General features: G+C 48.5%; 1 protein-coding gene across 2 annotated transcripts; it reads left to right on the forward strand.

Moving 5' to 3' along the window:
- The first annotated feature begins 915 nt into the window (after nt 1–915).
- Nucleotides 916–26,464, forward strand: LOC123032333 (tubby protein-like). Of its 2 annotated transcripts, XM_044448142.1 has the most exons (17): nt 916–1,009; nt 1,090–1,228; nt 1,373–1,419; nt 4,451–4,495; nt 6,288–6,339; nt 8,324–8,480; nt 10,786–10,911; nt 12,331–12,438; nt 14,155–14,235; nt 16,097–16,288; nt 18,103–18,245; nt 19,090–19,272; nt 20,389–20,501; nt 21,804–21,918; nt 23,823–23,921; nt 24,333–24,504; nt 25,657–26,464. In XM_044448142.1, the coding sequence occupies exons 3-17, from the start codon at nt 1,373–1,375 to the stop codon at nt 25,788–25,790; spliced, it is 1,767 nt and encodes a 588-aa protein (XP_044304077.1). In that variant the 5' UTR covers nt 916–1,009; nt 1,090–1,228; the 3' UTR covers nt 25,791–26,464. The 2 variants fall into 2 exon arrangements, with proteins under 2 accessions (XP_044304077.1, XP_044304078.1); XM_044448143.1 differs by lacking the exon at nt 1,090–1,228 and having other exon boundaries at nt 945–1,009.

The raw sequence follows: 26,464 nt of genomic DNA on the forward strand, positions 1-26,464 counted from the left end.
CTGTCACATTTCCAACATTTTCCATTATAATTCTTATCTATTTTTCCAATGTCTTTTGGAGTAATATACCAATAAAACATACCAATTTTCTCTTAATGCTTGACTAGCGGTAAATTTAATATCTTTCTTCCAAAGAGCTTCCCATTGACCTGCTGATACCTCTTCATAAAGATTCTGTTCCCAGATTGTCATATGTCTCTTATCTTGATGGCTTTTAGTATCATAGTGTAATAACAATTTATAAAGACTTCCCAATAGACTTATCTTTGCATTATGTTTTATAGATGTACATAATATAATTCATACATCCACTAGTGATGCTTCCATATATGCTGCATCTATTCACATATTTTCTTCGGCACACAAACTTTTCATATAGACATTGTTCACCTGCTCACCTTAGAACACAAATAGAATTTCTCTCACCTGTGCTCAGGCAGCTTTTGACCCATGCACACATTTACCCAAACAGAGAAAGTCAGTTGTATGCTTCCACTAACAACTCTGCATCCATGTGTTTTTTGGAAGATTATTTTCCACACTCATTCCATTTGGACCTACGGTGGATTTGCACCTACATGCAATGCCAACCGTCTGTATGCATGGAGACATTTGCAGATCTAATCATACACGTATCAGTTGCTTGCCGGTATGCACATTCCCTCCATGCTGCAAAAAACTGGCGCCCCGCAGCCAAGCCAGTAGGTGGTCACAGCAGAGCTCATAGGTGATCATGCTCTAAAAGCACCATAAGGTGTGTGCCTTTCAAGGCGGCCCCAGGTCCTGGAGACTTAAGACCGGCAAAGCTGATTAGGCGGGAGAGAATGCACTGCTGGATTGTCGGGGGAGGAGAAACCACTCAACTGTCCCGTCCCCCCGCCCCCGCCAGCTGCAATTTGGAGGCAGCGTCAGAACCGGGGGCAGAGGGAGAGGGGGCAGGAGCGAACCTTAGCCCGGCGGATCCGAGACCCGAGTAGCTGGGGGCACTCCTGGGGCCCCTGGGAAGAGGGTGAGTAAGACGGGGACCACAATTCTTGGGCTGCTCAGCGTGCAGGATTGCAGTGATTGAACGGTGGCTGACTGTCTTAGGGCTGCCCAACGAAAGCGGGGACAGAAATATTCCAAACAATTTTTGTTGATGAGTGAGTGTCCAAAGCGACCAGGAATGGAATCCAGTAACTTGTGACAGCGGCAAAGAAGAATCGGAGCAACCCAGCTTCTTCGGAAAGTGAGTTGAATCCCACCATTTAAAACAGAAAGGTTCGCGAGAAGACAACTGCGTTGCATGCAAGAGCAAAGGAAAGCAGATTGTTTAATTTAAAAGTGGTATTATGACCCCAATATCCACTTCCTTTCCTTTTCTGCTTGCCAGATGCAGTTGGATCCTGCTCCAGTGCAACTATCTCCAAGACTGAAAATGTAAGCTATGAGACTATTACGGGGATGCGGGGTGGGGGTGGGGGTGGCTTGGCTCTTATTCGCCTTAATCCCTAAGGAGGCTAATTTTGTCCCATCCATCTCAGAATAATGACAGCAGATGCCTGAGACAGGCAGGCTTGCTGTTGCTTCATGTTTTAATCCACCCTTTTAGCTTCTCTCCTGAGGTAGTTTTTGTTTAGTAACTCTGCAGTCGGAAGACGTGTCCCTTTACAGCAGACTCAATCCATTTCAAGGCCTGTTTTAGTTTTTGAAAGCACACTGGGAAGAAAAGTAGAGGCGGTAACACCACACCCTCTCCTTCTCAGTGGGCCAGTTTGCACAACAGGGCCATTCATTTTTGGTGATTTAACCCATGACGAACTGTGACATAGTCTCCATTTCGAATCCCCCCCACCCCCCCCACCCCCCGTTGCCATCTGTGTCGTGAACTCCACCACTGTGAGTTATTTGAAAGTTGAAGGCCCTCACAAATAACTAAGGTTATTTAACCCTCAAATAACTCACAATGATCAGTTCACATGACATGCTGCCATTGCATCTGGATTGGAGGAGGCCTATTCAAAACAGAGGTCACACACGCTGAGGTGGCTTGCGGATTAATTAACCCACAGTAAGCCACTGTGTTGTCTGAACCAGGTCAACAGGTACAGGAGAGATTCTGCTGCAAGGCTGTGTTAAGAGCCCTGTGAAAGAACCCTCTTCAGTAATCTTTTACTTGCAATCAGCTTGTGGAGTCTGAATCACTAGTGGCCATGCTGGCTGGGAATAATGGGAGCTGTACTCCAACACATTTGGAGGGCCCCAGGTTGGAGAAGGCTGCCTTAAGACATAGAATGTGCAAAATGTACATTGCCGCGTACCTCCATAGATTAGATATTGGCTGCTGGTACCTCCAGGCTGTGTGGTCAACTCTTCAGGCTGTGGCTTTCCAGTGTCTCAGGAAGTTCTAGTTTAGGAGCACAACGCATGGGGAATCCTCAAGTTCTGTGGGGCGGGGGGCACATTTGGGATTGTCAGAGTTGCGGATGGCCTCAGAAAAAGGCTGCAGTTGGAGGGAGTGGCTTGCCCTGTCACAAAAGGACTGCTATGGCACAAGGTGCCATTTCCCAGAAGGTATACTGGGGAGGTTAAAAGGGAAGTGGCTTGCCCAGGAGCCAAAATACTTGGACAGAGGTGGGGACTCAGGTTCTGAAGCACAAACCCACCGTTTTCGAGTACAGCACTGTTTCACAGAAGACAAATCAGTGATGTTCCTAGAAATATCCAGCACAAGCAAAACGCTTTCCCTCTCCCCTGCTGCAAATGTCACTCTCTGCCATGCAACAGCTTGCCTTTTGCCTTTTTGAGGAGAATTGTTCAAAATGGGCTGCAGCCACCCAACAGCTGAGTTTTCTAAGACTGTTTCAGGGCCAAAAGGAGGCCCAGAGGTATTCTTGAAAAGAAAGACAGTGTGGAGACCAGCACAACATAACACCCTCCTTTTTGTTGTTGTTGTTGTTATCAGGAGGGACAGTTGGGCAGGTACCAAGATGGTTTAACTGCAGGTGTCAGAGATCAAACTGGGACCTTCTGCAAACTGGGACCTTCAGAGGCATAACAGATGGAACTTGAGTGTCAGGATTGTACAGGCCTAGGCCCAAATACTCCACGACCTTCCTAGATGGGGGGCAAAACCAGTAGTCCTCCTTGCCCCCTGCCGCAAAGCATCAGTACACCATTGGGTCCCCTCGCATCACAACCAGAATTCTTGCTTGCCATCTGGCTACAGACTTGTAGACCACTTTCTCTTGCCCTAAGCGACATTGAACTGGTTCATGAAAGAAATGGTGCTGATGGAAACCAGCCTTCCCCAACCTGCTGCTCCCCCAATTCCCAGCATCCCCCACCAGCAAAGCCCATCATTCCATTTAGATAATGAGAGATGCAGCCTCGAGAATGCCAGGCTGGGGCTGATATAAGCAATAGGGATATAGCTTCAAAAAATCTGTATGATTTTCTTTGAAAAGCAGGGGTCCTGAAGGAAGACAAGGTGGCAGGCAGAATCTGAGCAGGCAGTCATGAGGCCAGCTGGAGACAGGGGCTTTAGGGAGCAGAATTTTGGCAGTTAATGGCAGCAGAGCACAAGACAGACGTGACTCAAGGGGCACAATCCACCAGGATGTTATGCTGGGATGGAATGCCACAACAAAAGCCACAAACGTATTCTCTGCTGAACCTCGACTGCTGATTCAGGCTCCACACAGGTGTTGGAAACAATAGTTTCTTACAGGGTTCTTAACCCTGGCCTGCAACAGTATTTTACATGAAAGAATTAAGAGTGAAGATCAGGGGAAGGTAAACTGGGCTTTACTCAGGAAAGGGCAAATGATGGTCCCTCCAGATACGTTGGTGTACGATTCTCATGGTCTCTTGCCATTGACTCATCTGGCTGGTGTTGATGAGGCTGTGTCTAAAAAACTGCGATCAGCTGACACTGATCTCCAGGGTCACCAATTGCCCGCTCCTGAAAGAATCCGGCCAGGAGCCTTGAAAACACCCCGTGTAGCATCAGAATCAACAGGGCTCATCAGACAATCAAATGGAGCCTAGAGGAGACAGGAGACCAGAAGTGCAGGCAAAGAGCGCAGAGAAGCGCTCTATTTGCAAGGTAGAAGCGGGTTCTGGAGAGTTAACAGTGAGAGTTACACTTTGAGACTGCTACAGGATGTGCTCAAGAAGTGCGGCCTAACATGGAAACAGAGCCAGGGGTGTAGAGGGAGAGAGATTGTGGGCAGCTGCAGTTCCTTTCTCTGTGCCATTTGTACTGATTTTGCTAATCTCCTGGTCTAACATTTGGGTGCTCAAGGATTTGTGCTCCTCCTGCGTGGCTTGTAGGATCACAGAACATCTTGCATTGAAAACTGAAGTGTCCTTGGTACTCATGTCAATGCACATTTAGGGGCTGAGTTAGCATTTCGAAAAGCTCCCTGGTTTTGGTGGTCTCATCCACACCTGTCCTGTTTTATTGCAGTCCCATGGAATCTGCAGGACAAAGCCCTTCACCCACTTCTGGAAGGTAAGGCAACGAAGGTACAACAGGAATACATGCTTTAGACGGCCTCTCTCTGTCAGCCTCTCTACCTAGCCAGTGAGTTGGTCTCTACCACTGGTATAGCACAGTGTTTAAGAGAAAAAGGCTAGGCCTGCACATGCAGCATTAAGTTGATTAAAATGCATTCTGCTTTCTTAAAAAATGTATTTTAAGATGGGATACACTGATAACATACAACCAGAACTAAGATCAAGTTAGGGCTGCAATTATCATTAATTAGTTAGACTAAGTACATCACAAGAGCCCTGCGGGATCAGAACCAACAATCTGTCTCGTCTGGCATTCTGTTCACGCTGCCCTATTAGTCGGGAATATCTTTAAACATTTTTTAAATTAAGGAACAGATTTTTAAAACATATAAAATATTTAAGCAGTTAACCTCATTGGCTTTGAGAAGGGATTAGAAAAACTCATGAAGAAGAAGCTAACAGTGGTTAGAAGTCATGATGGCTAATTAGTTCCTGTACTGGAAACAGTATTCCTCTGAATACTAGTTTACTTGTTAACATTAATGTATTCATATTTATTATTTCATAAATATTTCATAATAAATACCTCAGTTGGCTTGGAATTCACAGTGGGCTTATTTAGTTATTTTAGCTTGCTTTGCTGATGTTATCCGGGAGACTTGTTATTTAAACATTTATTTGTCTTAAGCTAACGGAACACAAAATAAATATTTAGAAAACTCACTTTTATTAGTGTAAAATGAGGAGGTTTTTCTACCCTGTGTTCTAAGACGCATCTAGAATTTGCCTATTTACAAATCACCCAGAACACCCCTCTTTTGTGACATAGAGTGTAACTTGTGGTGAGAGCTTCCACTTGTGTTAGTGGCTTCCATTTCCATTTCCATTTCCCCAGCTTCCTCCTTTGTTCTGCTTGTGGCACATTGCTCTAGTCTGGGGTACAGCAGAGGATCGCTGTGGCTTTCCATCTTCAGTCCAGGTCCTCACCTTCCTGAGGTGGCCTTCCATCTGGCAATGCAGCACAGCTTGCGAGCTACAATCATTTCTGAATGTGTAGCTATACATGTATATTGCTATATGCAAGTTTCAAACATATCTGAGTCCTGTTTTATTGTGGGGAGTGGGTGATGATGCAAAGCCGGTCCAGCTAGGCTTGATGAAAATTGTCCCCCAAAACATCTGGAGGGCTGCTGGTTGCTCCCTCCAGTTTGAGAGGATTGCTCTTGCTTAAAGAGGAACCCCTTACCCTGTTACTGCCTCACTTTGAACCCCTCTTTAAGTCCGTGTGAACAGTGCAGGAGCTTAAGAGCACCAATAGCTTTAAGAAATAGATGTGCTAAACTGAAGTCATGACCTCTATGGGGAAGGCTTTGGGACTGAGCCATCTTCCCCAACCTAGTGCCCTCCAGAGGAGTTGAAATGCAGTTCCCATAACTCCTTGTCAATATGGCTATGCTTGCTGGGAGTTTTGGAAGCTGCAGTCCAACAGCTCTGCAGAGCCAGAAGTTGGGGTAGGCTGGGATTGCGGGATTCCTGTGGACAAGTCACTTTTCCACCTCACGTGTGGCTACCCCTTGAGGCTTTTGTGAGGTCACAAAGCCCCTTCGGCGCCATGGCATTCAGAATCCCCAGGAAGCAGCATATCTGGGGATTGGGCCTCCAAGCAGGTGGGGCTGCCCCGGAGCTGGCAGAGTGATGCCACATCGCAGAATGTACTGGAATTTGTACCGTCGACTCCGTTCCCTCACCAGTTCACCTCCTGATGTTGGCATCTCTTTTAATTCTAGCAACACCAGTGATGAAGCTGCAATCATCCGGAAGCAAAAATTGGAATTCCAGGTACCCTGGGCAGGGAAGGGCTTAATGGAGCAGATTTCCTGAGGGCAGAGAGACGTGGGAAGGGACTCATCCTGCACTGAGGACCACTGTGAGGTGCCTCTTGAGCCACGGGGCAGCACAGACTCGGTGTGTTTACATTCACAGTTGATGGTGCTTGTACAAAATGGCCTTGAACGCAGGAGGACAGCCTGTCCTCTAGTTCATATGCCCCCTTCCCCAGTGCAGCTTCCACCACCCTTTTTTTTCTTAAAGGAAAGATGGTAGGGAGAAGAAAATTGCAATTTGCTGCCAGAATTCGTTAACAAAGAGCTATAGGCTCAGAATGGAAAATTCAGCTTGTTTCATGGAACCATCTCCCTGTGGAGACCGGCCCGGCACCAACATCATTAACTCTTCTGTATGAGGTTAAGATGGTCCTCTTTGCTGACGCGTTTGCATCTCCAAAAAGCACATGAAACAGCGGGGGAAGGTGCGGCCGGCAGCTTTTCCACAGACCTGGCAATATGAACTGGTTTTTAGCTCTTTAGTTGTAAAAAGGTAGTTTTAATTTTTTAAATATTATTTTATGATATTTTGTTGTTGTTTTATTCTATATTGCATTTTATCGTATTAATCCTTGTTGTTCACTGCCCAGACAGCTTCGGCCATTGGGCAGTATAGAAAATAAGTATGTAATAAATATTAATTCCCCTCCCACCCTGCCGCTTCCTTAGTTGTGGTAGGGCAGCAGCAGCAAGGGAAGTGTGGCCTGCAGTGAGTCTGGGGGAGGAACTGGCCTCTTGGCTTCCCAATTTGCCCACCCCGACCTCCATTCAAGCTCTGTCTGAAACTCAAATGGGCCTGGCTATAGGGTCTTGCATCTATTAGGCAAAATCCGTCTGTCGGAACTCTTAATGGGTGAGCAGCTGAGAAGATGGAAGTGGCAGACCAACTCCCACCTGGGAGTTATCAGCCAGCATCTTCACTCATACCCAGGCTGATATCAGGCTGGCATGGCTGGGCATCTGCCAAGGGAGCACAGCCTCAGAAGGACCCACCCCGATCCTGCTAACCCTGCAGATGGCTGCACTCTGGAATGGGACCTGGAATGGCTCCGCACCAGGTGCCCACCTTTATTTATTTATTTTATTTTATTTTTTCAATTTATATCCTGTCTTTTTCCTACAAAGGGCTCAAAGCAGCTTACATCATTCTCCTCCTCCATCTTATCCCCACAACAACAACCCTGTGAGGTAGGCTGGGCTGAGAGTCTGTGACTGGCCCAAAGTCACCCAGTTGGCTCCATGGCCGAGCGGGGACTAGAACCCAGGTCGTCTGAGTCTCAGTCCCACGCTCTTAACCACTACACCACACTGGCTCTCCCCCAACCAGACATTAACTTTGGGCATATCATCATCATCACCTTCTTCATCATCATCCATTTCTATACTGTCCTTAGTCAAAGCTCTCTGGGCAGTTCACAACACTTTAAGTCACCCATCCAGATTTCAGCCAGGCCCGACTCTGCAAGATTAGAGCATTTCAGGTCATCCAGTGTGGCAGACAGAGCTCAAACTGGTGCAGAGCTCAGTTTCCATTCAGACATGATGCTGGGGAAGCATGTCAGGCAAGAGCATCTAGTAGGAGTTGGCGACTTGTGGCCCTCCAGATGTGTTGTCCTACAACTCTCATCAGTTAGGATAGCCGATTATGAGGGTAAAGGGAGGCTTAGGCCAAAGCATCAGGATGGTCCTTGCGCATAGGATTGCTATAAGAAATATTTCAATAACCAGCTGGAAGGAATGATTCCCCGCTCCACGAGGGACCTGCATTTCAAAATGGGTAAGATTTAGGGTCACGCAAGCCGGCCTGGGGATGCCCAATGGTCATTGGAAAGCAGGGCGCGCATGCTAGCAATAAGGAATGCACAAACCCAAGCATGCGCGCGGCACCCTCCCTCTCAGCCCTCCTTTCTTTCCTGTCCACCTGTCTGCACATCCTCCAGCGCCGCATCATTGAGAAGAAGCAGCGCCGCAAGAGGCAGGAGCTGCTTATGGTTCAGGCCAACACAGATGCCAAGGTGAAGGGGCGGCACGGGAGGCACAAGCCCGAGGAACGCATCCCGCTCATGGAATCCTGCAGCGAACACAGCCTCTGCAACAGTGAGTGTCTTCGGCGAGGTCTAGTACAGGAGTGCAGAACTGCAGGCTTGAGGCCGGATTTGGCCTTTTAGGGACTCCAGAATCCCTAAATTTTAGGCTCCCCTAAAGGCCACACACCCTTCCCGTGTAAGTTGATGGTTTCTCAGCTTTTGCACATATTTCATCCCATTCTAAGAGGTAAAATAGCTTTCTTAAGGCTTAGTTATGGGCAGAGAAGGCCTTTAAGCTAATCTAGGCTGCCAATGTTGGCTTCACTCTCTTCAGTTTACTTGCTACTGGTATGTGGCCCCTGGGAGCTACTCCAAACTATTATTTGGCCCTCAGACTGGAAGAGGCTCTGCACTTTGGTCTTATAACTTCCCACTCTTGCATGCAATTCTACGCTAGTTTGGACAGAAAAAAGCCTTCACATTCCGGCATGCTCATATTGGCATAGCTGGTTGTAGGTCTTTTGTCTGTCTTTTAAACTTGCATAGGATTGCACCGTTAGCAACTCTTGTTTTTTGGGCAGGTCTTGGAGAATACAAGATGAATCTCATTCAATGGAGAAGCATCCCCTTCTTTCATTCAACTTCACCCTGAGACAATTGGCTAGTTCAAATTAGCATGCACTTAGATTAATTACCAGAAAACGGCAACAACCTATTTCTTTTTGCCACTGAGCGAGGCAGTAACCACAAGAAGATCCACATTTCTTGGTGCTGCCACCTGATTATTTTGTATCTCCTTCCATTTTGTATCTTCTTCTGAGCAAATGTCTCAAGTTAATACATTCCAAAAAAAATGGGTTGGAAGAGAAAGCATGTTTAGCACTCTTGGCAAAGCCAAATGTTTAGCATAGCTTATGAATGTCTAGGATAAACAGGGCAAAGGAAAACATTGGCAGTAGAGAATAATAAACCTGGTTGGAGAAATATGTACTGTAAATCAGCAATCCTTGCCCAGACTAGCTGAGTCTGGAATTGTCATCATTTGCATGTCCTGTTTTTTCCAAGAATTCAGACAATATAATTGCTCATCTGTTGTTTTCCAGGTTCCCCTCCTCTCTTTTTTCAGCCCTGATTTGTGACCATTTTTAAAGTCTTAATAGGCAATTGCAATACCAGCCTTCCAGCAAAATACTATTGAGGTGTTTCAGCATCTCCCTGCCGTGTATTTTGTGATTTGGAATTAAGCAACAGTTGCAGGAGAAAAACAGCACCTTTGTGAAACAGGACTTACTTTTAAGCAACCATATGGTGGCACTTGGCTTATGGCTGTATTTGTAGCAGAAGCTGATGTACCAAGTGCCACAAGGAACCACCAATTAAACCTGCTTCTAGATGAGTGCTGAAAAGCATTGACATCTTTAGTGGGGCTCCTCAGTCATTGCAGCTTTTATTCTGAGCTGTAATAAGAGCTATTCATAGTGCTGGACTCCTTCCCCAAATTAGGTTCATTACCATGGAAGGCTCCCACAGAGCTCAGAGTAAATTCTGCAGTGGATAAGGAACACTCCTGAGGTAGAAGTCAGCAGCCTCCATGGCCATTGCAGTGCTAAACGGCCCACTGCAGATGCAGCCAGATTGCCAGTGAGAAAGTGGCTGAAGTTTTGGCAGTTCCTTCTCCTCCTGCCTTTTCTGATGGGCTACTGTTTTAGGCCGCTTGACATCTGATCAAGGACACCACCTCAAGCCAAGGTCAAACTCTTTCCATCAAGTTCCTTCGTGGGTGATCCCTGCCTGAAAAATGGGAAGCTGCCTTATATCAAGTCAGATGTTAGTCTCTCTGGCCCAGTAATGTTGCCACGGACTGGCAGCAGCTGTCCAGGATTTCAGGAAGGAGCGATTTGAAGATGCTGGGACTGAACTTGGGACCTCTGCATGCAAAGCGGGGCCTGTACCACTGAACCAGCACAGCCCCTCCAGGAGTGAAATCTAGATGGTCACCTGGAAGTCTGAGGAGGTGGTCCCCTTCTAGGTTTTGGGAGACAGGTAGTTCCCTGTGCATAAGGGTCCTATCCATGACAGTGGCATAGTGGGAAGTGTTCAGACCACACAGCTAGTCCCGTGTGAACCTGTGCATTGCAGCAACCATGCAGTGGTTTGGATGCATCACCTGGGTCTGGCTCCCGAGGTGATTTGAGATCGGAGCTCCTAAGACCACGTCCAGAACCCCACTTTGCCCTTCTCAACTGCATGGAGGACGTGATGGATGAACAGGAAGTGTGGGAAGGCTGGAACCATTTGAGGGTGAAATGTGAGACTTGCTCTTCCTAGCTGTGGCACCCACAGCATTTCTAACCATCCTCTCTGTCCCTCCAAAGGTACAAGCAACCCCTTCCTTGTGGAATCTGTACCAGAGGCCCATCTTGGTGCTCATATGTGGGGCAGCTCCGTGCAGATGAACCGGGCACACGGTGGCCAAGGAGAAAGCCAGGCAGCCTGTCCAGGTAAGGGAGAGACCTGAGTTGCCAGACTCAGGTGCCCCCCAGCCCCTTCTGCAGGACCTCTGCTTTGCCACCTGAAGTCAAGCCCCAGAGCCGTCTAACCCAGCGTGGTCTGCTGCTGAAGAGTTTGGTATATGAAGTATTTATTCCTCACTTGTGGGAGTTTGCACAAGTACAATCTTTGTACAGCATCATTGTCCTCCAAGGCCTCCCTCTTTACAACCATTTTCACACTGTGAAGATGAAGAAAGTCAGGTATTATTTCCTAATCTCTGGTAAGGTGTTACGAGAAGTTCTCCTGTTTTCCGGCAAATCTGCTGCATCCCAGCGATTCCACAGTGCCGCCTTGTGCTTGCATAATGTGAGTTCGGGGAAAGAAAAGCCTTGAGAAGAAGCAGGTGTAGAAGACCCACTCTTAATCCTGCAAACAGAAACCCAGTCAAGGGTGGGTGATAAGCCCCATGCAGAGAAGCCCTCAGGCTGAGTCTTTCCCAGAATTTTACCTGGAAGTGCCAAGGACTGCTCTTGAGACTTCCCAGAGCGTCTGTGAGGAGGACACAGAAGGGCTCTGCAAAGACTGAACCAGGTGCTTTCAGGTGTCTGAACTGCACAGTGAGCTGCATTTTGACATATGCAACTGGAATTCCTGGAAAGAGGGTACAGAGCAGCCTTCCCCAGTCTAGAGCCCTCCCATACTGTTAGAATACCAACTGCCATCATCCCCAGCCAGCACCATCATGCTCAGTGAGCACTCAATTTGCCCTTCTCAATTAAATGCGAGAAGTGATGGAGGAGGGTAAAGCAAATCCCCCAGTCTTGTGCCTTCCAGATGTGCTGGATGGCCACTCCCACAGCCAGATTGGATATTGGCCATGGTGGTATTATCAAATATTTTGAAGGAAGGCATGGATAGGAAGTCCAAACAGGCTTTTCTTCCTGCAAGTATCTCGATGCCAGTTCTTTCTCCATGTGTTTTCTGACACCCTTCATTCCTCATTTTATTCCGTTGGATTGGCTCTCCCAGCTGCCTGATAAAAAAATAATTTGAAGCAGGGTTTTGCCCTGTACCTGTGCGTTGGCCGTGGGCAGTGTGTTCAAGGTTCAGCTAGCTCAGTATGGGCACAGTCCTGCATGTGTTTACGCAGAAAATAGTCCTTAACACCTGCATGGCAAACGAGAATACTAGAAAATGTAGGAATTTTTTCCTGTCTAAACAGGTGTAGGATTGCACCCTAAACAAGTAATAATAAGTATCTAAAACAGAGAGTGCTTCTGAGCATGTAAAAAGATACACCCCCGTCTGTGTAGCATAAAACATCATCTATTACAATAGGATTTCTGGATCAGAGAGGATGCATCACACTCCGTCACCCGCTTCTTGTTCTCCTTGGTACCATTTTCACTTTCTGTCTGCTGCTACAGATTTCCCCGACGAGACGGAGCTCGAGGTGGCCATTTTGGAAGAAACCCAGCCTATCAACAAGAATGAGTCGGCTCCCAAGAATGGGTGGCAGGCCAGGCAGAAGGGAGGTGAGTCCAGGCTCGGTTGCTAAGCAGTGGACCCTGGGATGTAGTTCTCTGTTGCCAAGCTGCTACTGGTGGAGCACTGTGCTTGGTTTCCAGGCAACAGGGCTGGATCAACACGACATCCTTCTTTGCAGTCAGTCGAATGATGAATTCCCCCTTTGTGAGCAGGAGTGACCAAAAGTGGAAGGAATGTTGTATACGCCGTGCGAGACACAAGGGTACCAGTGCTCCTCCCTCTCTAGAAAGACCTCTATTTTCCCACGTTGTCTCAGGGGGATCTAGATTGCCAGGAATCACTTGACCATTCTGGGGATGAAATGCATTAAACTGACTTATGAAGAGGACTGCAGGTCAAATCTGGTGTTTCTGGGCTCCCAATCCAACTCTGGGGCTTCCCATATGGCTGTATTTCGCTTCCTTTCCTACCAACTGCTGATTGTTCAGTTGTTTTCTGCTTTTGCATGTTTCTTTCCACAGTTTGACAATTTGAAATACTTCTTAAAGGTTAGTTACAGGCAGTAAGATCTTTAAGGTTCAGTCCTATGCATGCTGGATAGAGAATGCTAGAAGTGACTGGACTTATGTCTCTCTAAGCATGGACAGAATTGCACCCTTCAGCTACACTGTGCTGGTATTTTAGCCCAATCCCTTTTCCTTTCACCCTGTCTGTTTCTGGAAAGCAGGCCTGCTGGGTCCATCGCTCTCCCCGCTTTTCGCTTCCCCGAAGACTTAGGGAAAACCCTCAAAGCACAGCCCTAAAGGGTTGCAAACAGCATAAATCAAAGCAAGGATTCTTTTGCTATGTGGAGGTAGCCCCTGCCCATGGGAAGAATTGAATCCAAACTAGAACAGTCCTCCCTTCCCCTCCTTTTTGGGAAAGTCTTGCCTCCACCCTCAGGGTGGCTCACGCTGCTGAGGGCTAGACGGAGGGAATGGCAGACAACACTTAATGGATCTGCTGTCCCGGCTGACTCCTCTTGACAAGGTCTGAAAGCTCTCCTGTGACCTCTGTCCATCCCCGTTCTATCGTGTCTTCCCCCTGGACCAAGACAGTTTGGTTCCCACACGTCTGAGGCGTCTCGCAGGGCGGCCTTGACAGTTCAGAGGTCTTGGCTATTCCCTCCTCACCTCCCTCTCGCTCTGATAGCCTTGCAGCAGGTGGCTTGTGGGGACGCCCCAGCCTAAGGCTTTGGTGCTTCTCATTTGCCTCTCTTTATTTTGTTTTGTAATAAAAATGCAGTTGCAGCCTGTCAGTTGTGGAGGGGCAAAGTTCTGTTCAGCTGTTTCCAAACTGCTGTGGCTTTAATTAAAAACTTCCTCCTTGTAGCTTTTGCCCATTTTATTTCTTCCTGTTCAGCACAGCTGGAGGGAGTTTAGTGAGGTTTAACCCCTTCATTAATCAGCTTTGGGGCTACAGATACATTAATTGCTGATTTCCTGTCTATGACATGCATCCACAGCCTAAACTTTCTTACTTGCATAATGTGTTCAAATTAAACAACTATTCTAGGTGTAGAATTTGGACACTTTCAGTCCTGAACAGAAGGCTCACCTTTGGTTGGACTGCTGTCTATGGTACATCTCATTGGGTTGTGTCTAATGTCAGTCCTACTTAGAGTAGTCCCATTCCATTCAGATGAATGGTACCTATGTTAGATGAAGTTTGGGTACAGTTTACTCATTCCTCCTGAGTACTTTCTCTTACTTTACCATTTGCAGGGCATGGTCGAGTGTCCAAATCCAAGAAGGAAGCCCTTTCCCCGATACAGAAGGTTCCATCCATTATCACGGATATGGAAGGTGAGATTCCTGGGTGGAAGAAGGCATGGAAAAAGCAAAAACACACTGGAGTGCAAGAGAATGAGAGTGTGCTGTGTGAGGGACAGCTCCCTGTATGAAAATAAGCACGCATTGGAAGTGTGTGTATACGCGTGTGCTCCTAGCAAACACGAAGCTGGGCAGCTTCACACAATTCAAGAAACCCTACATGGTTTTGTAGCCATGCAGGGTGTGTCCTGACCTGACCTGAAGTGTTCAGTAGATGGCTGGACCCCATGGATGTCCCCAGGCGGCACCTTCCCAGCTCTTCCCTCTCAGTATTTCAGGGGCAACGTGCAAGAGCACTGAGAAGAGCGGAGAGGCGGGGAGACTTGCTGAAAAGCACCCATCTTGGCACTTTGGGCGGTTGTCGACAGCATGCCGCACCCTTCCGCTTTTGCTGGAAGAGCAGGGCTGCTCACTCGTGGTACCCCTCTGCTAGCACAGGTGGGAAAGCTGGAGTGCTGGAAGGGATGCGCCAGGCTGTGCTCCGCTTCCTGGAGAGGGAGCTGCCTGCAAAGCAAGCCAATCCCCCCATGCACACCTGTCCCCCCCTCCTTGGAAGGGGGCACGTGCTTCTGTCTGGCCCTCTGTGTGTGCAGCAGTACTAGAAAGAAGCATCCCCCTAGCTTGCTCCCCACCATCACCTGCCTCCTCAAGCAAAGGTGAGAGGGTGGAAGGTATGCACAGCAGGTGGGGAAGAGCAGCAGCTTCAGGTAGGTGCACCTGGGCTGGCATGGAGGAGGAACAAACCTGGCTTCTCTTCTGCGCACCCCCCAAATGGCAGAAGGGGCACGGCAAAGGGGAAGAGTTGCAAAAACTGGCTTTTCTTCCCCTTCTCCACATTGGTGGAAAAAACAGCACTATCCTCTTCTCTGCTGACCTGAAAAGGCAGACGCCGCTGGTGGGAACAGGGGCCAGTGGGCTCCCCGTTCCCGGGTGGTGCAGGGTACCTGGCAGGGTCCTGGGCAAGGCATGCCCTGGTTGCTACCTCCTCTCATCCAGGCAGTCGCCATGGGGCAAGGAGTCCCTGAGCAAAGGGGAAGGAGTCCCTGAGCAAAGAGAAGGGCTTCTTTCCCCATGGGGCACGGTTGGGGAAGCGGACCCCCCGCCCCGCCTGCTTGCCTGGTGGATGAATGAGGAGGGGGAAACAGGGTGAAGGGCTGCAGTGCTGCTCTCAAGGAAGGCAAGCGGAGTGGCTTGTTGCCGTGGGAAGGCGCCTCTCTGCTCTGCTTCTCTGAGAGCAAGTGAAGCCGAGGGGGACCTCCTCCTGCCACTGGCTGCCTCCGCAAGCCCAAACGGGGCTGGCCAGGCAGCAGGAGCTGGAGCCCGTGGCTTCCCCAGGCTCTTTGCCTAATGCCGGGAGAGCAGCAACACTCGAGAGCAGTCCTGCTTTCCTGACGGCGGCAGGAGCGTGGGCGAGTGACCAGCGGCCATGCAAAGTCCCGCTTGGGCGCTTTGCCAGCCATCCTTGCCCAGGGCCACTTGACCAGTCCCTTTTGCCACTCTGCCCGGGGGCTCGCTGGCCGTGGGGCTCCCCACTGTGGGCAGTGTCACCTGTGTTCGAATGACACACTCACCCCTGCTGGGTTTAGAACAAGGCACGGCTTCTCTGTGTGGCTTCAGAGTCATCGCTCTGGAAGAGCGCTTGGCTCAGGTTACAGCGCACCCGCTGTGGCTTCACAGCCACCATGGGTTGGTGTGTTGTGCGGACCCAATCGATGTGCATGTGCGGAGGTGTTAAGGTGACATGTCACAGGTGGCAAACATTTCAAAGCGTGCTGCTGTGACCAGAGCAAGTCAGAAGAGGGCAGTAACACAGCTGACTGATCCCACATCTCAGCCCACTTAGTTTTCAAGAATGATCAGCAGAAAGAAGACCTGGAGCCTTCAGGGTCCAAGGAAACCATCGACGATGTATGTGACGTCCACACACTCCACAGCAATTCTGAAAGCGAGGGGGAGTCCTCCCAGGAGCTGACCGTGCCCCCTTCTCCCATGAAGAAGCCCCGGGACTGCATGCTTGCACACAGAGGTGAGCGGTCTCCTGGCTGGGGGTGGTCATCTGTCAGTCTGCTTTTTAGATGCGCGTGGTTTTGAAAAGTCCTTGCAATAAAGTGAAGATCATCCATCAGGGTGTCCATTCGGCAATTTTTCTGCCAGCGTTTGGTGCTGGAGACAGCAGTGACTGTGATCTGAACCTTAGCTAACTAAGTAGATCAAAAGGCAACTCTCTGGCCCTCCTGGGTGTGGAGACAGGCTTGGCATGCCTGGGCAAGTGCTACTGAGATTGCAGAAGCCAGAAGCTTCAGTACCTTCCAAAACATGTTGGCCAAATGATGGAAGAGTTCATACCGTGTAAGACATGACATGAGCATGTGTGTGCTCACGGCTTGCATATAAAAAGCAGATGTGTCCACACGCCATAGGCAGATTACGCTCTCTAAAGATAATATTTCTTTTTTTAAATAAGTTTTATTTGAAATTATAATCCTAAAAAAAAAGAAAAAAAAGACAACAGCAGCAAAAAGAAAACAAACAACAACCATCATCAAAAACATTGAGCCCGCTGGGTCAGCCCCCACACCCTTCTTTTTTCCATTTATGATAATTTAGAAACATATTTAAATCTAAGCCAAGTCCCGTTTCTCTAGCCAATAATAAAGAGTCCCACGTTTGATAGAAGTCAGTATCTTCTTTCTCCTTTAGTGATAAAGTCAATCTATCCATTTCTGCACAGTCCAGAATCTTTTTTAGAATCAGTTCATCGGTAGGTAGGTCCTCACTTTTCCAGTGTTGAGCAAATGCAATCCTCGCCACAGTGATTACATGTAACATCAAATACATTTCTTGTTTGCTAATATGTTCCGGTATAATGCCTAATAAAAAAACTTCAGGTTTAAAAGCTAAGAGTTTTTGTAACATTTCCTCAAGCCATTTATGTATTTTAATCCAATACTTTTTCACATTATCGCAAGTCCTAAAGATAATATTTCTGTGACAGGCTGGGGCATGCTGGAATTTGTAGGACTTTTCTGCCTAAACGTGCATAAAATTGTGTACTCATTTGTAAATATGGTTTAGTGCAACAGAGAAGGAATGAAAACATGAAACCAGGAAACCTCCTTCCAGGCAGGGAGGGGTAATGCATTTCTGGATATTCAAGACTAGAATGTTGATTAACTCTGTTGATGAAAAGACTGTAAAGTTCAGTTCAATGTTGTCTTGGCCATTAGGTGTAAGAAACTGATAAACACAAAAATCAGTCCGTATATGGTTGTCATTTGGGTAGATTTCTGTCTACAGAAGCAAGGGAAATGCACCATTCAAGCATGTTCATCTTCCTCTTCTGTCATTTGGAGCAGTTGACATGCAATCAGTGAAACCAAGCAGATTTTTTTACAATCCAAAAGATGCAGCACATGAGGAGAAAAGGATGGGAAGGGAAGAGGAAAAATCAAGTAGCCTCTCAGCAGGGCTAATGGACTGGTTCCTGCTTCCTTTTTCATCTTATGCTTTACACAGTGCTGAAATGGCTGCTGGCAATGACAGCTGCTTTTGCAAATTTGTTGCTTCATGTGACTTCAACCCCTAGCCTTGGCTCATTATAGAATATGCCCAATTAATATAATTAATTATGTTATTTTTAAGTATATGGAGATCTGGAAACCAGTATCTGAGGTTGACTGATATGTCAGTGGGGCAGCAAGACTTAAAAGGAGTCAGGTTTGCTGGATCTTCCACAAGAGACAGATTTAGAGCCCAGTGGGGTAGAAGAAAACTTTGGGAAGGAAAAGAGGGGTGATTCCTTTCCTCTCCATCATTTGCAACCATCCCCGCTCTTCCCAGGGTCTCTCACCAATGGAAGGAGAAGCCTGAGTGAGGATGAAGATGAGAACTTGGAAGATGAGGATGAGGAAGATGAGGAGGATGGCGAGCAGGACATCCTCAGGAGTGTCATGTACATCCGAGAGGAGATCGATTTGTCCAACGTAAGAGGCTAAAAGGCCAAACGTGGTTCTGCCTCTTCAAGCACTTTAACAAACTCTCAGGGAAAATAGTGCAGACTGATTTTCATCTGAAATGTTTGGTGGACTTGGTGGGGGCGCAACTCCAGAAGGGGCCATGTCCATTTCTTAGCATGAATGGAGGGTTCCTTTTTGGAGGGTACCAAAACAGGACTAAAAAGCAAAACCAAGCAGCACCCGCAGTGCCTAAAAGGCCCAAATTAGCCCACAGTTTTGCCTTTCTGCACCCCTGGGCTAGAGGAACCAAAGCATGGCAGCTTGTACCATCTCTAAGAAGCTGCAACAAATCAGGTCAACAGCAAAAAACTGCGGACAGGCTGATTGTTATTCTTTTGCCACTCCATAGCTGTTCCGAATACCATTTTGTTTATTTCGGGTGGAGGTAGCCCCAGAATTACCCCGGGGACCCACATGCACCCCACGGGTGACATGTGACCCACGGCTGATGTATTCTTTGGCACCATTAAAGAACCTTCAAGGATTTCTTTTCAGGACAAGCTTAATGGGATCTAAGAATGGTTCAGTTGGAATGGCTCCTGTCCAGTTCCCCGTGAGAACTGGAGTTCTTCTGTGAGGTCGCTGAGGATTCTCTTGTAGAGGTTCTTTGAGCTCTCACAGAACTACAGTTCCCAGAATTCCAGGGGCAAGAAACCAGGGCATTTGTGGTTCAGACAAGCTTGTACCTAAAGACAAGGGGTCTGTTGCCCGGCTGCAGCAGAACCGTATTGTTTATTGCCTGGGTTTCTGAACTTCATTCCTTACACTTCCCATCCATATTTTGTTCCTTCTTCCCTCCCCACCGCCACAGTCTCCAAGTGGGGAGTCTAGCATCCCCCTGTCCCTCAAGGTGGACGATGTAGAAGCATTTGTTCTGAAACCAGCTCCTCAGGGCATCGTTGTCCAGTGTCGCATCACACGGGACCGGAAAGGGATGGACAAAGGCATCTTCCCCTTCTACTACTTGCATCTCGAGACGGAAAACGGAAAGAAGGTATCAGCAGCGAGAAAGAATTCTGTGCTTTTAGAGGGAAAAACACATCTGCAATCAGAAATCTCATTTTCTGCATTCAGAATAACTTACTCTAATTTACTTACTTGAGCTTGTATCCTGCCCTGTCTCATGTTCAGGGCAAGCCTAAGCCGCATTCCTTAGGCAGCCTTCCCAGCCTGTGGTCCACCATATCTGCTGGATTATAGCCTCCATCACCCCAGGCCAGCAAAACCAAACAAAAACTGCACAAGGCCCAGGAAACCATCAGATGGTCAGCAGTGGGGGAAAGAACGTGGGGCAGGGTGTGGCCATCTGGGGAGCACCAGAGAAGGGGATTTGGCGTGTGGTCATCAGTTGCTGCAGCCCTGCTCTTGCTAGACCAGTGGTCGGTCCAACTTCCTGTGTGCTTAAGAGGTGGAGAGTGTCCAAAGGGAAGGAAACTGGCTACTGGTTATGTACAGGCCTCCAACAAAAATTAACCAACCGCCTATAGAGAATTGCTCACGGAAGAGACACAACACACTCCACACTGTGGGGTCTGGCACCATTCAACAATCAATTTTCTAGTGGTTGTTTCACAAGATGTTGGTACCACGTTAAAGAGGCAGGTGTTTTTTGACCGTTATTTTGGACAGAGAGGATTTCTAAAGGACAGAGAGCCAGTGTGGTGTAGTGGTTAAGAAGGCAGGACTGGGACTCAGACGATCCGGGTTCGAGTCCCTGCTCGGCCATGGAGCCGACTGGGCCATGGGCCAGACACAGACTCTCAGCCCAGCCTGCCTCACAGGGCTGATGTTGTGGGAATAGGACTGAGAGTAAGAGGAGGAGAAAAATATTATCCGCTTTGAATTCATTGTAATAAAAAGGGGAGGATATGAATCTAATTAATTTAAGGAAAAGGTTCTTGTTAACCTATAGCAGCCTTTCCCAAGCTGGTGTCAATCAGTGTACTGCACCCAAAACTCCTATTGCACACTCCCCAGCCTAGCTGAGGGGTGATGGGAGTTGTAGTTCAACTCATCCAGAAGAAGAGAAGACATAAGGGCAGGATGGTCCTGCTTCTTGAGGGGATGCCCTGGGACCAAGGTCACTGATACTGGGTGTTCTCTCCTTCAGCGATTCCTCATGTCTGGCCGGAAGAGGAAAAAAAGCAAGACTTCCAATTACCTCATTTCTCTGGACCCCATTGATCTGTCGCGGGACGGGGACAGCTTCGTTGGGAAAGTCAGGTGCGTTTCTTTTCAACCCTGCCCTGCAGTTGTGGGACCGCGGCTCACAGGTAGCTGCAGGTATGGAAAAACCCTCTGCCCCGAAAAGCCATTGCCAGTCCAGAGCAGAGAAGGTGGACAAAGCCCTGGTTAGATCCAGATGCACACGGCATCATCTGGTGGGTGGAAGTGGGCTTCCCCCTCCTTCCCACAACAGCTGCTTAACCTGCCAAAACTGCTCTGGAGAGACACAGGGGAGGGAAACCCCGCAAAATCGGCAGCAGGGCCTTCTCCTTGTGATCCAGATCCAGGATCCAGCCCTGTGGCCACATCTAAGATGACTTTATGTTGTCTCACAGTCCTGACCTACAGATTGGTGGTGCCAGGAGCATTCACAAGCAAGACTGTACAAAGCCTTGCCTGTCTGCAGCCATCTTAATTCCACAGCATAATAAAACGCCAGAAAAATACAGAGCAAGTGAAGCAATAGTTTTACTGGGGTAATTAGAGTTCTGAACGATAGAAACTGTCTTTTGGCATACAGTTGTTATAGTGGAGAGATCTTTTAAAAAATCCGACAATGGACATTGGGCATTGATGGAGCCCCCCCCCCCCCCCCGCTTTGCTTCCAAAATGGATGGAAAACTTGACCTTTCTCACCAGGCTGGACAGTTCGTGTTAACACTTCCTACATGCCTGTTCATGTTAGTTGCCTGGCTTTCCTCTGGAAAGCCGAAGGTGAAATGTTAGGGATTCAAACAACAAAAATAATGCAGTCACTGTGGCTGCACATTTGAAGCAGAAGATGAGGAGCAAACCATTCCCTTGTGCTGTTTTCTTCCTGTGCTTGCTTGGCAGGCAGAAAACTGGTGAATGAGCAGATTGTAACATCGGCTGTTGCCCTTCACTGCCCCCGTTAGCTGGTATAGGATGAGAGAGGGCAAAGAAGTGGGTTGCAATGACAAAGAGGAGGAGCAAAGCTGGGGTGGGCCCCTGCTGGGTTTGGGGCCCTTGACAGGTGCCCAAGCATGCCTGCTCTCAGCCCCGCTTATGTCAGTTCTCGCCAGCATGGTCAGCAGTGAGGGACCGGGGGAGTTGTAAGCATAAACATCTGCACATCCTTTAAACAACAGCTCTTGTTCTAGCCTGAGTCTCTGCACTTCCTTTTAGGTCATTCGTTCTCGTGTGCGCGTATTTTCATGTTGAGTCTTGGTCTTGTCACTTGGTTTTGGAGTATTCTTTGGACGGTGGGCAGGTTGAACAAAATTAAGCAGGTCTGAAATGCCTAAACTGTGAACCTCCTTCCTTTCCCCCTGCTTCCAGATCCAATGTGCTGGGAACCAAGTTCACTGTGTTCGACAACGGGATCAACCCAGACAAGAAGCCTTTTGTCCCGGAAACGGCCCAACTGCGGCAGGAGCTGGTGGCCATTTGCTATGTGAGCTCACGTGGAGGGAGGGGAAATGGTCGAGGTGGGGCTTCTGTGCAGCTGATACGCTCCTGGGCAGTAGGGGAGATCTCTGCCCCCAGGCTCCAAAGGGCCAGAGCAATCACCACTGAGCTGGAGCAACTCTCAGTCCGATTTGCTCTGAGGCAGCTCTTGAGGTGCATTTGGCTTTCCTCCTTTTCCCCAGGTTTTATTAGGAACCTAGGACCACTTATTTGGATATTATTTGATGTGAGGCTGCTGTTGTCTCTGCCACAAAATTGCCAGATGCTTTGAAAGGAATGTTGGTTCTGGTTTCGAAAGAGAGCCAAAGTCTCAGACTTGCTCAGTCTGGCCCCCTCCAGATGTGAATGACTGCAATCCCCGTCACTCAGACTATAGATGACATAGCTTCCGCATAGCCAGAAGCTCCTGATCCTGCCTAATCTTGAAAGCAAAGCAGGGTCAGCTCTGGTTGAAATCTGGATGGATGATTCAATTTGGTGAACCACCCAGAGCGCTTCAGCTGTGGGTGGTATAGAAATAACAACAACAATGGAACCTGTAATCCAACACTTCTGGTGGGGAAAAAGTTGGGGGAAGCTGACCTACTCATACACCTCCCATGTAAACACACAGAGAGACACACATCTGGCCCTGAGCAGCTTGGGGCCCAAATATCTGCACTGAGTACTTCTCCCTGTGTTAGCTTTAAAATGATCAGGGGAAGGTCTTTTTCATGGAGTAGGTTATGTCCCAACAAGGGTATCAGAGATCATTGGAAACTGAGGTGGCTCTTCACTGCATGATGTAACTGCAACATTGTTGAGGGAAGGCTATCTAGCCTCCTCTTAAATACCGCCGAGCAAAGGACAACCCACTACCTCCAGAAACAATCTTTTCCACTGCTGAACAGCAGTCAATTTCTTCTAACTTTTCTCTGAGATCTGCATAGCTCAACATCCCGGTCGCTCTTTGATGGTCCTCCAGGCCTTCTTATCACTGGCCTTCCTAAAATGGGGCACCCAAAACTGGGCACACTACTCCACATGCAGCCCAGCTAACACAGAATATTGTTGAGCAATTTTCTTTCATGATCTGGACATGATGCTTCTGTTCACACAGCCCAAGATTACATTAACTTTCTTTGCTGCCGCGTCACACTGATGGCGCATATTCTGCCTGCCTGTCCTCGCAGCCAGGTCTTTTTCATGCATGCCGCTGCCAAGCTGGGTCTCTCCCACCTGATACTTGGGCCTTTGCTCTTGTAGACCTTTGTGCAAGATGCTATGTTTATATCTCTGTTGAAGTTTATCTTGTGAGATTCAGCCCCATGTTCCAGCCTCTCTGGATCCTTTTGAATCGTGATCCTGTGTCCGTGGTGTTAGCTATCCCTCATCTTCAGATCCGACAAGCAATCAGGCTACACCTGCATGCAAGTCATTTGTTTTAAAAGATTGAACTGCTCAGGGTCTAGGACCGAGCTCTCAGCATTCCACTCAAGTCCTCCCTTCGGGAGGATGCCAAGCCCTTAAGTGGGACGGATCAAGTACGGTCACTCAGCCCAAGCTGTGGATCCACTTACCTACACGAGGCGTTTTCTGGAAATAGTAGAATGAACCAGGATGAAGGGTGTGTTTATTTTTGTAATTTGGCTATACTGCAACAGCACCTTGGAATGTGTTTGTAATGGAACATATAGAACATATGTTCTCAGTTAATGGCAAGAAGCTGTAACTGTATTATTGTCCAACTCGTATTTACCATCTCGTTCACAAGGATATAATGGGCGATCTTGACAGATACTTTGCTGTAATCATCTGCTAAATGAGCGATACAGTTTCCGCAACAAGCCAATAACAGAATGAAAAGTGAGGGTAAGTCCTTTCTTTCTTCCCTTTCTCACTCCTTTCCAGGAAACCAATGTTTTGGGATTCAGGGGCCCACGGAAAATGACAGTGATCATTCCTGGCATGAATTCAGAAAATGAGAGGATCTGCATCCGGCCAAAGAATGTGAGTGATCCGGTGCGGTACAGAAGCCAAGCCCCAGGGCCCCAGGCCTGAATCAGAGCCGCTCTCCTGAGCCCAACCTGTTCATTGGCGGAAGGGAAGGAGGGTTTGCAGCATAACTGAATTGTAGGGATGCAGCTGGGGAAGGCCAGGTTGACCTGCTACCTTGGCACAGCAATTAGGCTTCGGAGCAATTAGGCCCCTGGCACGAATAGGAAACTTTTCCTAAGCTTGACTGCTGTGGAAGATGGAGGCATTTTCAGTGGGGGAGAGGAGGGTTAGCCTCTCCTCCCTATGCACCTCGCCCCCCTCCCTGGGTGGCCATGAAGCTGCAGGGGGAAATAACCCTTCAGCTGATACCAGTGGAAAAGCTGGGTTTCCTTCTGCATTGGTGCACCTCTGTCATGCCTACAGGAACACGAGACCTTGTTGACTCGGTACCAGAACCGGAACATGCAGAACCTGATCAAGCTGCAGAACAAGATGCCGGCCTGGAACGAGGAGACCCAGTCGTATGTGCTCAACTTCCACGGGCGCGTCACACAGGCCTCCGTCAAGAACTTCCAGATCATCTCGGAAGAAGACCGTGAGTGGTGGGCAATGTCGAGGAGGTGGGAGGCTTTGCAAGGCTTAGTGTTCACTCAAGAGTAAGTCCGGCTGACTAGGTTATGTGCAGGTAAGGATACACTTAGAACAGCTGCTTTAATATGTGCTCTGGGAAAGCAGTTCTCTGACAAAAGAGCCGCAGTCCAGAGGTGGCTGTTTCTGAGCCATGAACAAGAGAAGTGCATCGGATCTATTCGCCCGACAACTTGCTCAAGGATTCCCAGCCTTTTTGAGCCTTGGAATCTTGTGAGAATGACATGGATGCCTTTACAAAATAGTCTGTCTGTTTATTCATTTCATTTCTATACTGCCCCACAACCAAAGCTCTCTGGGCAATTTTTGGTTATTATCAGAGGGGCATCACCAGTCATTAAATGCCCACTTCCCAGAGGGTTTTTTTTTTTAAAGTAACTTCTCCAAGAGTATAAAGCAGAGGTCTGGGGTCCAAAACACAAACTCATTCTTTTAAGCCTGTCTTTTTCTTTTTCTTTTTCTTTTCCATTTCACAGAAGGATGCTGAAAGAAACACCCAGCACAGGGACAGCGACTCCCCTTGCCCCCTGTCTAGCCCCCAAGATACCCCCTAGGCCCAACAGCTCACTTGCTTTTCCTCTGGCCATGCTTCCAAAGAGCCCTGGGCTGGAGTCGCCCAGCACGCTCCTTTTCACCAGGGGCTGAGAGGCATTCTTGGAACTCCAGACAGCTCCACTGGCCACGTGCCAGCATCCCTGTTTAAAAAGAAATGTTTTAAACTAAAACAGGCCGAGGGGCAGAGCTGGGTGGGGAAATGTGGCAGTGCCTGTGGGCACACCGATACCGTGGGATCCATATAAGGGGTCCCAGACTCACGTAATTTCTGGCTTGGTTGGTGCAGAAAGTGGCTGACGTGGACATGGCCGCGGGTGGCGTTCTCTGTGTGACCACTCGGCTCTGTTCCAGCCCTGCATGTGGACCGAAGTGGGAAGAGTTTGGGCGGGAGTTGGATCCACACAGTGGACGGGAGGAGGGATGTGTCTGAGAGAAGATGCTGGCGCAGGATCGTTTCTCTTAGGACGGATGGGTGGGTGGGTGGGTGGGTGGGACGAAGAGAGTGTGCTGTTTCCTCATTGCTCTTTTCCTCCCTGGCTCACAGCTGACTACATTGTGCTGCAGTTTGGCCGCGTGGCCCCCGACGTGTTCACCATGGATTACCAATTCCCGCTCTGTGCACTGCAGGCCTTTGCCATCTGTCTGTCCAGCTTTGATGGGAAGCTTGCTTGCGAGTAGAGGGCCAGCACAGCCGACCTCTGACACTCGACCCCTGCAGCTTTGCTCCTGCTGCCTCATCCGACTGGACACAACTCATTCCACTTTTCAGAATTGCCTGCTTTTCACCTCCAACCTCCCCACATTTTTTGAGACTGGATCTCCATGTGACCCGCTATTTTCATACTGGCACATGCTTTCTCTTTTGCTCATCTCCCCCATTCGAGTTCTGACAAGCCGTTACCTGCCGAAGCATCGTCATCCCTACCAGTCGCCCCAGATCCTTCCCTCTTCCAGTATGATTCTGATTTTTCATGTAATTCCTCACCCCCCTCGTGATTTGATGGCTGACCCATCAACCTAGCAGAACCTTTAAAACTTTGCTGCTTTGGTTTAGGCTTGTTAGGCCCTGCCTCCTACCCAGTCCTTCTGAACAAACTCAGTAAAACCCACCCATACAGGAAACACACCATCTCACGAAATGTGGACCAGGGCTTCGCTACTGAAGAAACCGCGAACAGCGAAGGAACAACCTACTTCTGCCAGCTTCATGAATTCAGAACAAGGGAAGGGGCAGCCAGTTGGATGGGTATCAGCAGCCGTTCTGAAACATGGGATTAAAGCTGCAGCCCCAACCCATCTTCCCTTCTCTATCAAATTGGGTAATAGATTGGAAATAAAGCTTACCCAGAGAT

The sequence above is a fragment of the Varanus komodoensis genome, unplaced genomic scaffold (genome assembly GCF_004798865.1).
Source record: "Varanus komodoensis strain SLA01 unplaced genomic scaffold, ASM479886v1 scaffold53, whole genome shotgun sequence".
NCBI lineage: Eukaryota > Metazoa > Chordata > Lepidosauria > Squamata > Varanidae > Varanus > Varanus komodoensis.

Bases quoted from the DNA above. Each gene is read 5' to 3' on its own strand.
- LOC123032333 (XM_044448142.1), top strand. From the start codon at position 1,373: ATGCAGTTGGATCCTGCTCCAGTGCAACTATCTCCAAGACTGAAAAT. The intron at 16,289-18,102 runs GTGAGCGGTCTC...CGCTCTTCCCAG, and splicing joins CTGCATGCTTGCACACAGAG to GGTCTCTCACCAATGGAAGG. The intron at 24,505-25,656 runs GTGAGTGGTGGG...CCTGGCTCACAG, and splicing joins GATCATCTCGGAAGAAGACC to CTGACTACATTGTGCTGCAG.